This window comes from Diabrotica undecimpunctata, chromosome 5 (genome assembly GCF_040954645.1).
Source record: "Diabrotica undecimpunctata isolate CICGRU chromosome 5, icDiaUnde3, whole genome shotgun sequence".
Lineage (NCBI taxonomy): Eukaryota > Metazoa > Arthropoda > Insecta > Coleoptera > Chrysomelidae > Diabrotica > Diabrotica undecimpunctata.
Genome location: NC_092807.1, coordinates 32,703,966 through 32,721,559, shown reverse-complemented (window position 1 = coordinate 32,721,559; position 17,594 = coordinate 32,703,966). Strand labels below are relative to the sequence as shown.

Sequence of the window (17,594 nt, the reverse complement as noted above, 5' to 3'; positions counted from 1 at the left end):
ATGAATTATATTTTGGCAGTTAACTCTTGTGGTTACTTACATTTTATTATTAATTGTTTAATTTATTTTAGGTATTTGTACTTATTTCATACTTTAACATGCTATCTATGACTTTAACTGGTATTTTGACAAGAGGAATTGCGGAAATCGCTGAGATGTTCACGTCAATCGGCCGTCTTCAAAAATTCCTTGAAAATGATGAATACAAGTACGAACAACATAACATAAGCTCAGATCCCAATGAAAACTCAAAATCAATGTTATCTCTTAAAAACATATATGCTAAATGGGATGCCTCAATGAGCGATTGTGTGCTGAATGATATTACTTTAGAGCTTAACAAGGGAAAGTTACTAGGAGTTATTGGACCCGTTGGTGCCGGTAAAAGCTCACTTCTTCAAACTTTATTAGGTAAGCTAATATATCCATTGCAAACATTTTCTAATTATTATTATTATTATTATTATTATTATATTACAAATAAGGGCAGAGGAGCGAGCTCCTATTATGCCCAAAAATCAAAAATAAAAAACATCCTTATAAAACTAATACCAATTATAAAGTTAAGTAAACATAAACAATTAAGTATATCATACAAAAGTTGAATGGTAAGACAATAAATAAAGAAATAAATAATGCTGTCCAAGAAAAAAAAATCCTATAAATAAAATAAACCACTATCAAGTTTATTTTTAAAGATGTTAACACTAGTTGCCGATATGGTGTCTTGATCCAAATTGTTCCAGATATTAAAGATTCTATTTGGCAAGAAGTTCACCCTGAACCTTGCAGCAGTTTGTTCCCTTTTTAATTTGTATCGATGGCCTCTTAATCTTTCGTCTTGATTCAAAGTGAATATGGTGCTTAGGTTCCCAAAATTATGTTTTAAAATACGGAAGGACATAATTAGATCACCTCGAAGACGTCGCTGCTCGAATGTCGTAAGATGAGCCATGGATAATATATCTTCATAGTTAGGTCTTACACGACCGTATGCCAGTCTTGTAGCTTTACGCTGAACATTTTCAAGTAGGATCTTATCGCGAATGAGATCTGGATTCCACACTGGTCCTGCAAACTCAAAGTTTACTCAGAGTAAAGTTTACTAACAGAAGTTAGAGATATACGTGTAAAACATTTACGGATCAAAAACAGTTTCGAGTTTGCACGTTTACACACCGACACTATGTGATCAGACCAATTTAAGTCACTATTAATTATCACTCCGAGATCATTGTGAGAGGTTACCGAGTTTAAGGGATATCCATCAATAAAGTACGGTAGTGATGGGTTATTTTTGCCGATATGTAAAACAACGCATTTTTCAATGTTAAGCGGAAGTAACCATTCTGAGGACCATTTGAATATTACGTCAAGATCTTGTTGAAGAACATGTTGGTTAATAGTTGGATTCACATATAATTTCGTGTCATCAGCGTAAATGGAAACCTTACTGGATACGATGAGCGGAAGATCACTAGTGTAGACACAAAATAGTAGCGGTCCAAGTACTGATCCTTGTGGGACTCCACTCTTGACTGGCTTATCTAGTGAGTGGTCTTCCCCAACACGAATCCTGAAGTATCTGTCGGATAGAAAATCTTCAATCCATATGTTCAACTTTCCGCGGATACCATAGTGATCCAATTTAGCTAGTAATCGACGTTTTGGAACACGGTCAAAAGCTTTGGAGAAGTCTAAGTAGACTACATCGACAGGATTCCGATTGTTTAAAGAAATTGACCAATCATTTACACAATGAAGTAAGTTTGTGATCGTTGAACGACCTTTGATAAAGCCATGCTGGAACATACATACTTTCTACAAATTTTAGTACTTTTACTTTAACAACATCCATCTTATATTAACTCTTAACACGCCAATAAAATCAAAGATTAATTCAGTTTCTCTGGGTACCTTCACATTGAGAGATAAGTGGAAAGTTTAATGCTGACATATTAGCAAAAAATATATTTTCTTTTATCTGAATATTTTTTTAGTTTTTTTTTCGTTGATCAGTGTACTCAGTTTTAGCATCTTTTGATTCTAGTTCCAGCAATCTTAGTCTTAATTTACTTCAATCCTATATTTATTTTTTACATTCGTTATCCAACCGTGTTTTCTTACTTTTTTTATTTCTTCTCCACTGTTTTTGGCTGATTTTACCATACCTCTCTTAATTCTTCTCCACATTTGTTCTAGATTGTCTTTCTCTTCTTTGGTTTTTTCCATCATCTCGTTAATATTTGTTCCTAATTTTTTTTTATTTTCTGTCATTAACCTTGTAACCATATTCATTCTCCTACCATAAATTGGTCAGAGTCCGCATCCGGCCCTCTGTAGGTCCTGATGTTAGTAATACACTTTTTTTCATCCTTTTCAATAAGTACATGGTCGATCTGGTTAATTACTTTTCCATTTGGAGATTTTTACGTGCTTTTATCTTTGCATTTAAAATAAGTGCTTAATAACCAGATTATTTTCTTTGGCGAAGTCTATTACCAATTGGGCATTAATGTTTATTCTCTGGTGCAAACTGTATTTACCTATCCTGGGTATACAGATTTCTTCCTTGCCAATTTTTGCATTTGCGTGACCTAGTACCACTTTCAGATCGTATTTATCTTCATATCTTTATATCTTCCCATATGTTTTATCCAAATCACCGTAAAATTTTTCTTTCATTTCTGTATTTTCATTTATCACATTTCTATGTTCACAAGTAAAATCTTTTGGAATTTACCTCTTATTCTTAGAATACATATTTTTCAGAAATTTATTTGAACTCAACAATTAACTCCTTTAATGTTTTATTTATTAGAAAGCCTGTTCCGAACATTCTATTCGTACCCCCATTATTAAATAAAATATAGTTTTCTATTTTTAGTCCAATTTCCCCGAGCTGCTTAGTTTTCTGTAAAGCTATAATATCAAATTTGTATTTACTTCCTTCTGCAGCCAAGTGTCTTAGCTTTCTTTTCTAAATGTCTCTGTGCTATATTTTCTTTTGCTAGACTGTTTTTATTTTTAGCTACACTATGTTCTTGTCCTTGTTCTTTTCCATACCTTGTCGTTGCCGTTGATTTGTCACTTTCCATTTTAGTTAATAGTTTTTTTAACTTTCTTTGCTTATTTTTTTTCCTTTGCATAGTTCCTGATTTTTGCTTGAATATCCTATTTCTACTTTGGTCTTGTCGTCATTCATATACATATTTTCTTTCATGTTCGTAAACTTTATTTTTATTTTTTATAACTGCTCTTTTTTCTTCTCTACTATTAAACTCAATCAAACATATTTTCTGTCTCGATTGTTTTGCTACAGTTACTGTTATTTTAGCTCCTATTTCTTTGCTGATAAAATTTTTCATTCTCTCGCAATTTTTCCTCCGCATTATTTTTATAGTGAGTCCTCGTACTGCTATATTTTTACTCGTTTTTCTTCTTATTTTTTCCACTCTTTCTTCTGTCACTCTTTCTTTTTTGGTTGCTCCATTTCTTTTATGGCTGATTCATTGACTTTCTTCAGATCTGGTATTTCTTTTTTATATTCTTTTTATTTTTCTTTATCCTTGATCTCCTGGCCTAAATTTTCATATCTTCGCCCTGTTTGTGTAGTTCTTCCTTTATTTCCTTCATGTCATTGAATTCGTTATTTGTTTTATTATTTTCATCATTGCTTCTAATAAGCTTTTATTTTCCCCTTTTTTAGTGTTCGACGTGTCTTTTTTATTGTTATATAAGTATTAATAAGTATAATAGTGTTAATAACAGTGTTAATAAGGCTTCTGACTCATCTATTATAGTAGTTTTCCTCTTACCTTCATCAGTCATGGAATTATCCCAATCCATTTTAGTGTACCGTGATAAGAACCTTTGCCCAGGTCGACCTTTTAGAAGCTCAGTTCGACTCAGTACTGTTTACTATCTAATTTAAAGTCTACTAAAGTTAAATCTTATTTAAATATAATTTAAATTAGGTGTTTAAGTTATTTTGGGACACTTTCGGCACATGTGCACCCATCCCTATGTTTACAATTTGGTTATCTATTGTTTACTTGTTTTTTTTTCTGGTATTTACTGAGTTTGTCTGTACAGATTGTTAATTATTATATATTTTGTTCTTACAGTTCTTAAAATTTATTTTTTTTATTTCTATGCGTTTAATCACAATCACCAACTACTAATTTGCATTTAAAACACTCGTAATTGCTCAAAAATTGAGATATACTACGAAGCGAATTTTAACACCTTTTCACTTCGACTAGAGATGGAATTGTTCACGTTAGTGGATATACATAAACATTTTTTGATGATTTTTTCAGTATTTTTACATTATTGTCTCCTATATTTTCTTAGTAGAGTAGGAAATGTTTACATTTTCACCACTACCGTATATTTCTACACCCAACCTTTTGCAGCTTTACCGTCTGAGTACCATTATAAATATCTGAGTCTTTCGTATTCTCGCCTCGCCCCTCATAACGATGTGTAAAGGAGGAAGTGATCCATCAAGGCCTCTACAGCTGCTGTCGGTATGCCTCTTAGAGCCTTTTTACGTACATAATATGTAATTATTGGTTTTGCCAGCATGTTATAAATTCAATGTAACATGTTTTGTTTTAAACTCCAAATTTTCCTATGAGTGTATCATTATCGTAGTTACCGCTCTCTTTCACATTTCAATTCACATAGAGGTGTGTCTACTAGCCCCAGTGTGTGGAGGTGTTTGTTTAGTTGAAAATGACCAGTTAAATACCCAACTTTCAAACGTAGGTTTTTCTTGGTCATTCCCAAGTACGATTTAAAGCTAAAGAGTTTAGCTTGCGTATGCAATTTTTGTATTATAAACGTGGCGCAATTTTTGCCATTTTTTATTATTCTCATGAGATCAGTACAATATATGCCTTTCATTGACTGGCTACTATAAAGTTTCGATTACTGGAGCGTAATCTTTCAAACCTATAGCATGAAATTTTAGTTTTGAGTATTGGCAACAAATGTAAGGAATTTGAAATATAATTAAAAAACGCTAGATTTGTAAATCTAGCGTTAAAAGTAGTAAACTTTTTTGCGTTCTTTTTGGGGTCCCAAAATGAATATTATTGGGAAAATTCAGCTTGTTCGTATGATTTTTAGAGGTCAAGTCTCTGATGACTGGACGAATACCAAGGAAGCCTTGAGTATAATATTATCCCAATGTTATTTACTCACCAGATTTGGATTTGTACCATTCAGGATTAGAGAACCTAATTCGTTTTATTTTTCCGTCTGGTAAATTTCATGATTTTGAACTTGTAATGGCTTATTTTGAGACCTACATTTTAAGTTCATTTTGTAACTATGTACGAGTATGTTCAGTCAGAGAGTATTGCATTATGTCTCTGACTATCATTAAATTTGTCGCGAGATCACTATTGTTTAGGCTGGGTTGTGGGCATAATGGTTTTGCCCAATCTCTAAATTACATGTTTATGTGGGCGATTAAGCAAATATTTTTACCTAAAACACTTTCTGGGTATTTTACTTCGTCCAATGTCCGAATAAAATACTTACTCCGCGTTTTGAGTATTCTACAATGTTCACATCGCGAAGTTAGTATAAATTTCTCCCTTTGTCCGGATTTGACATTTGAATGTAACATATACAATTCATATTCTTAATTTGTATGATGTTGCTTTGATTACAGTTACAATAAGTACATACAGTTAGACATACATACACATTGTTTCAGGTGAGCTGGATATAGACAAGGGATCCATAAATGCCAACGGAACTTATTCCTACGCTTCACAAGAACCTTGGATATTTTCCTCGACCATTCGTCAAAATATTTTGTTTGGAGCTGACTATGATAAAAAACGATACAAGGAAGTTATCCGTGTTTGTGCTCTGGAAAGAGATCTGGAACAGTTCAAAGATCGGGATATGACTATTGTTGGAGATAAAGGAGCTTCTTTGAGCGGTGGCCAAAAAGCGAGAATTAATTTAGCTAGAGCAGTGTATAGAGAAAAAGATATATATTTGTTGGACGATCCGTTGTCAGCTGTGGATATACACGTCTCTAAAGTACTTTACGATGAATGTATTAACGGATTTTTAAAAAATAAAACTAGAGTTTTAGTTACACATCAAGTGCATTACTTGAAAAATGCTGATCACATCATTATTCTAAACAACGTAAGTAAAATCATTTCTAGTAATACATTTTACTATTTACTAAAATTTATTAAAATATACTTTCTCAATAATAATAATTATATTAGTATTATTTGGATGATTTATTTAGAAGAGGCGAACTGGAACCCAGAAAACTACTGTTAATCGCTTCATCTCTTCTGGAAAACTTTAATGTGCTTTGTTATCGCTTCAGAATAAGTTAACTGATTTTTTGAATTTGCCACCCCAACTTTCCATTGCCTAAATCTAAAGTGGTTGGATGATAGTTTTACATAAAAGGGATACTCCAAGAAAGTTTTAACCTGTTGCCGATTAACTAAAAGAACAGTATAGTTCTTTCATTTTTAATTTATCTGTGGTTCGTTCTTGGTTATTGTTTAACGATTATTTTGCGTACCACATAGGGTATACTATAAGGGGTTGAAAAATTGGGCACAGAAATTATTGGAGTGGAGATAGGGCAAGCAAAATAAAACGAAACTGTTGCGAACAGCCGTTCGCAACATGACCCAGCTTCCAAATAAACTCAGGGTTTATTTGGAAGCTGGGTCATGGATAAGTGAATGAAACAATGGGATTGGATTAGGGCAACTACAAAAAGTAAAGCAAAAGGGTACTTACATAAATCTCCCGAACAATCAAAACACACGAAGGTTCTCAAGCTATTTAAAATAAGGACGCCGCTTTGAAGAATCTTCCTGCTGGATGAAAGAAAAGGCTCTTCCTTTCTAAAAAATATAAAAAATATAAAAATACTTCCGCAAACTGCGGAAATATTCTGAAACGGAAACTTGTTCACTGGGACGCAAAATTTGACACTCGACTTCTTAAAAACTGGAATACAACTGGACACAATGGCAACATGTGGTTATCCTTCAAAGATGTTGTAAACGGCACAAATCTCTTAGATACTTAGAAACATAGAAACAGTGTTTACTCTTGCAAAACTGACACATTACATTGAGTATAAATCACTTTTTCAGAAAAAATTTGCCAGTTCTTAACGCCGACACTCGCCTGCGTCTTTTCTATGCAAAGATTCTCTTAGACCGTGTTCTTTTCACAATAAGAAATATGCAACTTCCTTTTCAACTGCTCACTATCTAATTCCCGATAAAAACGAATAACGAAAAAACATTTGCGAATTTGAAGAAAATTAGGAGTAACACGGACACCAACTACCTTTGACAGTGGCTCCAGCAAGAGTCATGTAATTCTCTTCCCCTTAAAACCTTCTCAGCGATATAAATGGATGTTGTTGATTGATAATAAAATGTGTTTATTATCAACTCGTCGTCGCAAAAAGGATTGAAAATACTTTTTCTGTGTTTTGACATATACGGGGTGATTTCAATACATTTTTCTTCTTCTTGTTGTACCACTCCTATCGGAGATTGGAAATCACCAAGGCCATCCTGACCTTGTTTACAGCTGACCTAAAGTCCTTCATTAGTGGTACAGCCAAACCACTCTCCTAAATTACGCAGCCATGACATTCTTCTACGGCCTGGATTCTGTTTTCCTTCTATTTCTCCTTGCATTATATTTTGAAGTAATGCGTATTTATGTCCTCTCATCACGTGACCCAAATATTCGAGTTTTCTTCGTTTGATCGTTGACAAAATTTCTGGGTCTTTTCCTATCCTTCGCATTACTTAAAAATTTGTAACTCTTTCAACCCAACTCATCTTCAGCATTCGACAGTAGCACCACATCTCGAAACTTTCAATATTTTTTTATATTGTTCTGCTTGAGAGTCCAGGCCTCTACACCGTATAATAGCGTGTTAAATACGTAGCCATCTTTTTATATTTATTACCTTCTTTGTTATCATTGTTTATACTTTTTGCTTCGTTTGTTGCCAATTTCTTTTTACACTACATAATGTGGGCCAGCATCACTATTATTGGAATCATGGTATGGTTCACTTTCACCAGAAAACTTTGTAAAACTAACCATTTTTGAGGAGCGACATACACACTGCACTTTACAAACGAGGAAAATTTAAGGTTATAACTTGCTCAGCCTTGGGCGCAAAAACCGGTCATGTGAATCATATGGCTGATTATTGCTCTTAATACCATCAATCCTACGAACTATGCTATTAACATTTTTTGGTGCAATAACCGTCCACGTTATTCTACATTGAGTTTCTTACACAATACGTGTAAGGGTTTTGCTCCAAACTGTGCGGAGGTATTTTTGAAGATCAGAAATTCCATAGACTTAATTTCGACAAAAATGGTCTTTGACTGGTTTTTGCACCAAACCCTTCAATTAAGGATTGCGCTTTAGATCTCTTCCCCCTGTCTTAGCAAGAATGTATGGCGTTTCAACAAAAAAATCTTATTCGAAGCTTTGTGTATAAATGCCGTGCTATGTTAAATTACTAAATTACTGAAAATGGAGAAACAGATTTACGAAAATAAAAAATTTTTCCTGCTGCTGGTATCAATATTTTTGTACGGCATTAGGTCGCAGGTCATTATTTTTGTATTACCTACCTAAGATACAAATGACGCACATAAAATTTTGGCCAAAAAACTTACCCCCTTTAGTGGTAAGTTTATCTTACCTGTGACTCACATACACCGATTAGAATTGACGGCATAGTTTTTAAAGTTGTTATTACATATTGTAGTACTGTTTTATATGTAATTTATGCTGGGTCAAATGACCCAGTTACATATTTTATCTCCTTTCTTTTTTCATATATAATAAATGTAAAGAACAAAATTGTCGTATTTGTTTTTCTTCTCATAATATCTTTATGGTTTCTTCATTGTAGTTCCACAATGCCTTTACATAATAATCATTGTTAAAATACAGTTATGACTTCTTATATGTTTCACAAGAATTCCAATATAGAATTAAAAATAATATTTAATAATTTTAGGGAATAATCGAAGGCGAAGGCACATTTAACGATCTTGCTAATAGTGACAATTTATACGCTCAACTTTTAACGAAAGAGCCAGAAATAACGGAAGAGGAAAAAGTTAAGCAAGTTGAATTTGCCAGACAAATTTCTCGACAATCGAGAAAGGTAAGTACTGAAAACCATATGATAGATATTCTAGATTTTAAGAGGGTCATAAAAAGACTTGTTTCCAGTATTTTTTAAGCATATGTCAAGTGACAATATATGTGATTATTTTGAGTTCAGTTTTATAAAGCTCTAAGAGTATTTTTACCCAGATAGGGTAAAAGTTTGTACTTACTTCTTAGGGTACGTTCATAACGGAGACCATCGCATCGTATCCTCGCCTAGATCATAGCACTGACAGTGAACGCTCGCATTTAAACTAAAATGCATTTATTTTACCTGGCGATCGATACGATGGTAGGAGCGAGGGTCGGTGGTCGGTACCTCGTAGTGTTGATCATAGAGTACTATGGTCGAGGGTCAAAAAAATACTAAATTCGAATACTATTGTCCAAGTCTATGGTCCGATAAATGGCTCGATGCTGGGCGCTGCGCTTTGATAGTGAACACTGGAATTTTTAAAATAATGCATTTATTTTACATGGCGATGATAATATGATACCATCCTATGGTATCATATATCTCAATATTTTATTTTACAATTTAATTTTAGAGCTACAGCTTTTGTACAGTTCTTTAACAACATCATTGTGAGTAATATTTATATTAGTTTTCCCTAGGACTTCCCAATTTTTAATTTTGTTATTATTTGATATATGGCAATAGTATTACTAGTCATTCATATTTTTATAGTAATTTATTATATTATTAAAGTTTACTAATATTCAATTGTTGTTGCAGAGTAGAAAATCGTCGATGACAAGTATCATAAGTGAAAAGACAATTGTAGAGGGTTTAATTGAAGATAGTGACGAAGATAGTGAAGATGAAGAGCAAACCAAAAAATTAGAAATGCGAGATATGCAAGAAGAATCGTCGAAGGGCAAAGTACTAGGATCATTACTCTTAAGATATTTTAGGACTGGAGCCAACTGTTGCAACGTCTTTCTTATTTTATGTCTTTACGTATTAGTACAAGTTTCCAGTAGTATGGTAGATTATTTCTTAAGTATTTGGACAAATATTGAAGATGCAAGAACCAGTGCTAGCCTGCTGTTAGAATCGAATAGTTCATCTACCTTACTGGACTCTATTTCGACCACAGTTGCTTCTAATAATTTAAATACAACTGTCGTTCTAGCCGATCTTTATACAACTATCCCTTCTACTACTTTAAGTGACACAGTCTTAAATACATCAAATACCACTGTAAAACTCGAACCACAAGCTTGGATCCAATTTCCTGCTTGGACTACTGAGGAGTGCCTTTTAATATATGGGGTACTTATATCCATTACAATCGTGATGACTTTGGGAAGATCATTTTCGTTTTATTCATTGGTTATGTCTTGTTCACGTAACCTTCACAAAATTTTGTTCAAAGGTGTCATTTATGCCAAAATGAGATTTTTCGATACGAATCCCAGCGGAAGAGTTCTCAACAGATTTGCTAAGGATATTGGAAGTGTTGATGAGAGTATACCAAGAGTACTTTTGGACGGAGGTCAGGTAAGGAACTTAATAAAAATGTTAAAATATCAGTCAACTATTTATTTTATTAAGTATATTTAATGGCTAATTATTCAATTTATTATTAATTACATAGTAAATAAATTGACACCACTACGATTGGCGATGCTAGGAAAGTTAAAACTAAAATATGATGTATTGGTCAGTACCCAAATATCAGGGAAAAACTAATCAACACTTTGCCTAGGTTAGATGTGTGGTAAATTCGATGACTGCTCGATACAAACAAGAAAAGGGGAGGCGACAAATCAATATTTGGTCGCCACGGGACGGTTTGGTATTAAATCTATACTTCAAGAGTCGGGTTAGGAGCTCATACTAGATCATTACTCATATTTTAGACTTATTTTTTGATCCGACATTCCGCTTTTACACCGCATTCTGTATGGGACCTTATTCTATTCGGGTACCTGATTATTTTTGATCTCGAACTCCTGGACATATTTTTCTGTGGGTACTATTTTCGGTACCGTACCTACTTTCTTGGTTGGTTATCTTCAGCGACCACCTGGCTAGACCCTGATCAGATGGTGGATCAATTTCACGTTATTCTCTGTATATCCTCTGTTTACGATTTCTAGCGAGGATGTCTCTGGTCTTAAGGTCTTGTAGCTTGGTGAAAGAAGTATCTTGTCCTATTCTTAGCCACCTCTCTCAGTAGTGTGTACTGTAGCCTTCATCTGATGGTTGTACTTGTTAATTCTCTCCAAGTTCTTTTAGTTGGACTCTGCTATGGAACTCCATACTGGGACTGCATACAACATCAGCGACCTAACGTAGGCCTGGTAGAATCAGATCTTCTTGGCCTTTGTTAAGGGACAGGACCTAAAAATATAGGTTTAAATTAATCATTTAGCTAAATTCGCTTTTTTTTGTTTTCCTAGGTGTTCTTTGTAAAGTTTAGTCTTCTGCCGAGGTGGACCTTAAGTTATTTGACACATTCTACTAATTGGATAACGTTTTCTTTTATCGTGAGTTTCACTACTGGTAGATTTTGCTGTTGTGTAAATATGATAAATTGCCTCTTTTCTGCATTGGTTTTGATCTTCCATTTATCCGTGAATTATGAAATTCTTCCAAAGTGATTTTCAAGTGTCTCGACAATTCTTCTGTCTTCATTTCCTGCTGCACATATTGTCGTATCATCCGCTTATAAGGTTGTATTTGTTCTTGTATCTTTTGGTAAATCTGAAACAAAAATGTTGTATAATATGGGCAATAAAATACTACCCTGAGGCATACCTTCTTGAACGTCTTGCATCCTAAGACATTTTTTTGATCAGCTGAAACTTTGAATGTTCTGTTAGTTAAATATGTATCGCAAATATGAACTAAATAAAGAAGTAACCTGGCTTTGTCCATCTTGTAGATAAGGCTTTCTTCCAGATAGTATCGTATGCTTGTTCTATGTCGAGAAAGTCATTCCTGTTTTTTGGTTTCTTCAAATTTGTTTTTCTTGTATTATTTTTCTTCTTTCTGCATATTTCAATAACCTTTTGTATATAATTTTCTTCAATATTTATCCTAGGGATTCTAGTAAGGATATTATTTTGTAGGTTTCAGGTCTTGTTACGTGCTTCGTTGGTTTTAGTAGAGGGATGACTTTTTCATATTTCCCGTTGTTTCCAGAAATCTAAAACCTTGGTTATCTGACTATATCTACTCTGTTTTATATATTTTCTGGTGTTCCATCTCTAGCGATGGTAGTGGTAGGCCTCTGATAGGAGTGCAGGCAGAGAAAAGGACAAGCGCTAGCACGCGCTGTTGTCGCATGATGGCGGCATGCCATCGTTACAAGAAACTTTGCTTATCATTCTGGAACTTTTTTTGTGGCGTATCTAAGTTAAACATTATGTTTATATGGAATTAAGCAACAATTGGTTGTAATGCTAATTACATTTACTATTTCTTTCCGTGTTTCAACTCCCACTCCGGAAATCGTTCTCAAATTAAAAAAAAAATTAAAGTCAAAATTAGGAATACATCTGTTTGTTGTGTGACAGTCGAAACGACAAACCAAATAAAAAAATTAATTTTCATCAATTTATTCAATTGTGGGTTAATAACATATAAACATAATATTTAACTAAAATATATCTTGTAAACTATTGTCCGTACTTTGGCTAAAATCCCACATGCTTATCAGTTGATGAAAACGATTCCTCGACATTATTTTTTTAATTTCATTTTCATATAATACCAAACACTGTTCTAATTCTTCAGCAGTAGTTGGAACCTACTTTTTTGTACGCTTTCTTTTGCTGACCTGAATTCTGGTTTAAGAAACTTGCTGTGCGTACATATTGGTCTGAAAAATCATGTATTCTATAATTTTATTGGTTACAAAAATTTTAAACAACTCGTATGGAGTTTTATTTGTGTACTGTACATAATAAAGGGGCTGGATTCCAACATCTATTATTGTTAAATCAAACTGTTGCAGTATCAGTTCAGTATTTCTCAGTATTTCCCTCTCAATGTTATCAGTAACTGAGAACTGTTAATAACGTAATTGATTACGTCGTCGACTGAATCTATCTGTTGATTTATTGGAAGTAATTTTGATTACTTTCTGAAGCACATCTATACTACAACATAATTTTAGGTTAAAATACTTCTATATTTCGCGTGAAGTTTCGCCCTTCGTCGGAGTGGATCGCCAAAGGAACACCAAATTAGCTGAAGAATTATTTAAGAAGTACCTCAGCAACGATAGCAGTTTATTGATTTGGTCTCGCGTAGGTCTTAGTCCACTTTGTAAAATAATCCATGACTACCAGGATATATTTATTTCCATCATTCGTTTCTTTCATTACAGCAACTAAAACTACTGCATTAATTGGTGGTAGCCCTGTCATATTGGTGATCATGTTCTCTAATTGTATGATCTTCTCTTCTATATCGTCTATATTTGTCTGTACATATCTTATCGAATGTTCATGGAACTTCTTCACATTACATACTTCTTTAATTATTTGAGAAGTCTCGTCAAATATTTTACAAATATTTTCAAATTTCTCATCATTTTGTATAGCTGCTTCATTTGAGAAGTTTTATCGAATCTTTCATCATTCTTTCTAGAAGTTTCTTCAATTTTAGTTAAAACTACTTCTTCTGCTGAATGAAAATGAAATGTTTCTAAGTCATTCCATTCTTGTTGAGAACATTCCTCAGTCGTTCTTAGTCCCAACGATCTTGTTGGATTCGCTGCAGTAGTCAGTCCGTTCTTCTACATAGTTCTACAAACCGCGTTTTCGGTCAGTTACACAAGTACTTTTCAAATGTTCTTTTTTACAAAAATGACTTAAAAACTCCAAAAATCTTTTTAAAAGTAATTTTTTATTTATTTTGAAATTAATAAATTATTTCACACACGTGACATCACTGTAACGATTTTCATTAAAACAATCGATGTTAATTTATTTAAAATATTTATTTACAGCAAGATCCTATCTTAAAAACTAAAGTAAACTAAAACAACGCTCGTTATACAAAAATATTTATACTAAAATAATCTCGATTAGTCCATCTCTATTCGTTACTACAGCGTATGTTCTAAAATAAAAAGGTCACTAAAATAAACACCTACCCTGTCGTATTTTCTGGAATCTGTTGCTATTAGTGTTGTATCAATCGTGATTGATTCGTTCATTTTGATTCAATCACTTCAAAGTATTAAACGACCGAATCCCGCTAGTTCATAACGATTCGATCGTGCGGTGACAAAAATCGATTGATCGACCGCTGACGCGCCGATCGAACTAAAACAAAATCCCACAGCCAATACTGTCAGTACTTTTGGTCCTCGGATATTCCTCACTTGCGACGAAGACCGATATATGCCACGCGGCTGAATGTGTTCGTTTGAATGATTGAAAAATTAAAATACTAAATACTAAATTAAGAATTGCGTGCAACGCAGGAACTTAAGCTATATATCGGGAGTATTAGAATTTTAAAAGCAACTTGCTATTTCGAACGTCGGCATCGCGAAGATTCTCGTATATGAGTCATCGTTCGGCCAAATTTCGGCCAAAGTTATACAAGATTTGTCGAAGATAATATTTTTTATTACAATAGTAAGGATAAATTATATATTAACTATTATCTTTTTATGTTCTAGATGATTTTGCAAATATTTGGATCACTCATTCTAGTAGGAGTTGCCAATCCATACGCTATTGCAATGGCCGCAGTTTTGGCAGTAGTTGCAGTAATAATAAGAAATATTTATTTAAAAACATCGAAAAATTTAAAGAGAGTGGAGGGAATACGTAAGTTATGTTTTTATTATACAACACTTATTATTTTTTAATGTTTTTTTTTATTTATATTCTAATTCCTAAAAGGTCATTTTAAGACATCAACAAGCAAATTCTACACTAACCTAACAAATATAAAATAATATGTTCTGGGGTATATGTAAGAGAGATACAATAATATACGAGAAGAAAAGAAAATCAGCAGATACGTTTATTTTTGTATAGACTGACATAATGTCTGTGTTCTAGGATTATGTTGTTCTAACCTTCTTTATGTATTTGCAGAGAAGGAAAGTCCAGCGTTACCTCTAAGTCTACAGTGGGTCACGATCTCATTGCATTCCTACATTGATTCCTACACAAGAGAATTTTTGCACACTTTTTGCAACTCAAGTTAACAGCGCAGCACAAGTATCTCTGGTTCTGACAACCGTTACTTACATATGACCGGTAGATCATTTTAAATCTTAGACTCGAGATTCTTTCACAAATCCTGCGGTACGTCCAAAAAGCTCTTGTTGCTTTAACGACGATATTTGCGAGTTTAACATTGAACCTAAGTTTTTTATTAAAGATAGGAGTAATGATTCCTATAATAATTCAGCATTCTAAGTAAGTTTCCTATCAACGATAGGACTAATGATTCCTATGAAAATGGTAGGATATAATGATTTCTTCTTTGGTCCTCCTATATGTGATGTTTGTTCTTATGATCTCTACTAGGATGCGTAGATATATAAGATTAAGGTTTGGCATGTTCTCGTTGTACTACATATTCCGTTAACTGGCTCTGCTTCACAGATATATCGGCGGATCATTGCCAGGATATCCCGTGGTTTCTCAAATAGCACAGATGTGGATCTACTACTAGACTCTGGTTTGGGTGGAAAAGGTATCTTGCCCTATTTTCATTTATACCAGTTGTATTTAAAGTAACTAGAGCATCCCCTTTGATGTCGTATCCTTCATTCCGTTTTCTTATGGCAGTCTGATAGTCTTGCCAAATCATCCTCTATTGAGTGTACCACTATAGTTTCCATAAAAATTCCCACATACTACGGGTCTTAACACGAGAACAAAGACCTATATACCAGAATTTCTGTACTGGTATAATTATAGACGTTCTTTTCAATCCTTTTAAAGTACGTGAAGTAAAACTAATGGATTTTAAAAATTTTAGATGTATTGTTTCCTTTTTTTTCACTTTGAGAATGAAGTTAACACTGGACATATTTATCGTACATATCCAAGTTCTAAGCTAGTCTATGCGATTCTTGTGATATGTGCTGGAATCTTCTTTAATAATAGGGCTGAGAATATTTCATCTACTTCCGGTACTGTAAGTCTATTATCGGAAGGACTTGATATTTGGGGAAGTAAGTTTCTAGTTATCTCTCTTTCCTCCCTAACCCTTCGTGGGTCCTAAGCTCATCAAGAATTTCTCCTCTCCAGTCATTTCTATCCACTGCTTTTCTCTTCCATGCATGTATTCCCATATTTCTCATGTCTTCATCGATGTTATTAAGGAACCTTGTTCTGGCTCTTCCTCTTCTTCTCTGACCAATGGGTCTATCAAGGTTGGTTTTTCTAGCTGAGTCAGTTTATTCTATCTTTTCTCCTTACCCAAATCTATGATATGGCTTTGGTAGGGCCATATTATTGTCAAAGACTACCGCTTGACATAACTTCGTGTAATTTTGTTGCAGTAAACGTTGAGCCGATGTTCTTACAGACTTTTATTAAGTTATTTCTTATAGCTTTCCTGATCTTATTGTCGTAGAAGGTGATTTTTTTGTTTTAGTTTTTTCAGTACTCTATTACATTTTGCTCTATCAGTACGTTTTTGTGTCTCTGAAGTGAGTTTCGACCAATAATTATTCCACGACGTTTTCTCGCCGCTTTTTTACTTATTTTAGATAGTTTTCAAGGTAAGTATCGAGTATGACATCATTTATGTCAGTAATATTTTGCCCTGCTCTCAGATGTTGCTTGTCCTGTAATGGTGTTTAAAGTGTCTGTTAGTATGAGTGCCTGTAAGTTCACTCTCAGTTTCGTTTTAAATTTTTCCGATATATTTTGCTTGGGTTTGGCCTTAGTGTGGCTCAGACTTAATGCGTTTGTAAATTCATAGTTTCAATGTTAAAATGTACTTTTTTAAAGTGAATTAGTAGGCTTAAATACGTATATTACAATGGCAAATAGAGGGGGTCTAAATATTCCGGCTTTTATATTCTTTGTATAATAGTATAATAGTTTTCCAAATGGTTTTAAGATATAAAAGAAATTTTGATTTTTACCCTTTATTTTTTAGTGAAAAGTCCAGTGTTTACTCACTTAAATGCTACTTTACAAGGATTACCAACAATTAGGGCACTAAGAACGGAGAAGATTCTGCAGGCAGAATTCGATAAAATTCAAAACTATCATATCAGTGCCGGATTCATGAATTTCACTTGCGGTGCTGCTTTTGGAATCAGTTTAAGTATGTGTTCCAATATATTTATAGCCGTACTAGTATTCAGCATACTTACATTTGATGAAGGTAAGCATATTATTCATTATTATAAATAAAAATATTT

General features: G+C 33.5%; 1 protein-coding gene across 3 annotated transcripts in view; it reads left to right on the top strand.

Moving 5' to 3' along the window:
* LOC140441259 (ATP-binding cassette sub-family C member 4-like) overlaps window positions 1–17,594 on the top strand; it is a 77,613-nt gene that overhangs the window by 54,109 nt on the left and 5,910 nt on the right. For all 3 annotated transcript variants that reach the window (XM_072531867.1, XM_072531866.1, XM_072531868.1), the window contains exons 7-12: window positions 72–411; window positions 5,732–6,177; window positions 9,074–9,223; window positions 9,965–10,732; window positions 14,877–15,027; window positions 17,327–17,557. In XM_072531867.1, the coding sequence (XP_072387968.1) occupies window positions 72–411; window positions 5,732–6,177; window positions 9,074–9,223; window positions 9,965–10,732; window positions 14,877–15,027; window positions 17,327–17,557 (2,086 nt within the window). The remainder of the gene's footprint in view (window positions 1–71; window positions 412–5,731; window positions 6,178–9,073; window positions 9,224–9,964; window positions 10,733–14,876; window positions 15,028–17,326; window positions 17,558–17,594) is intronic.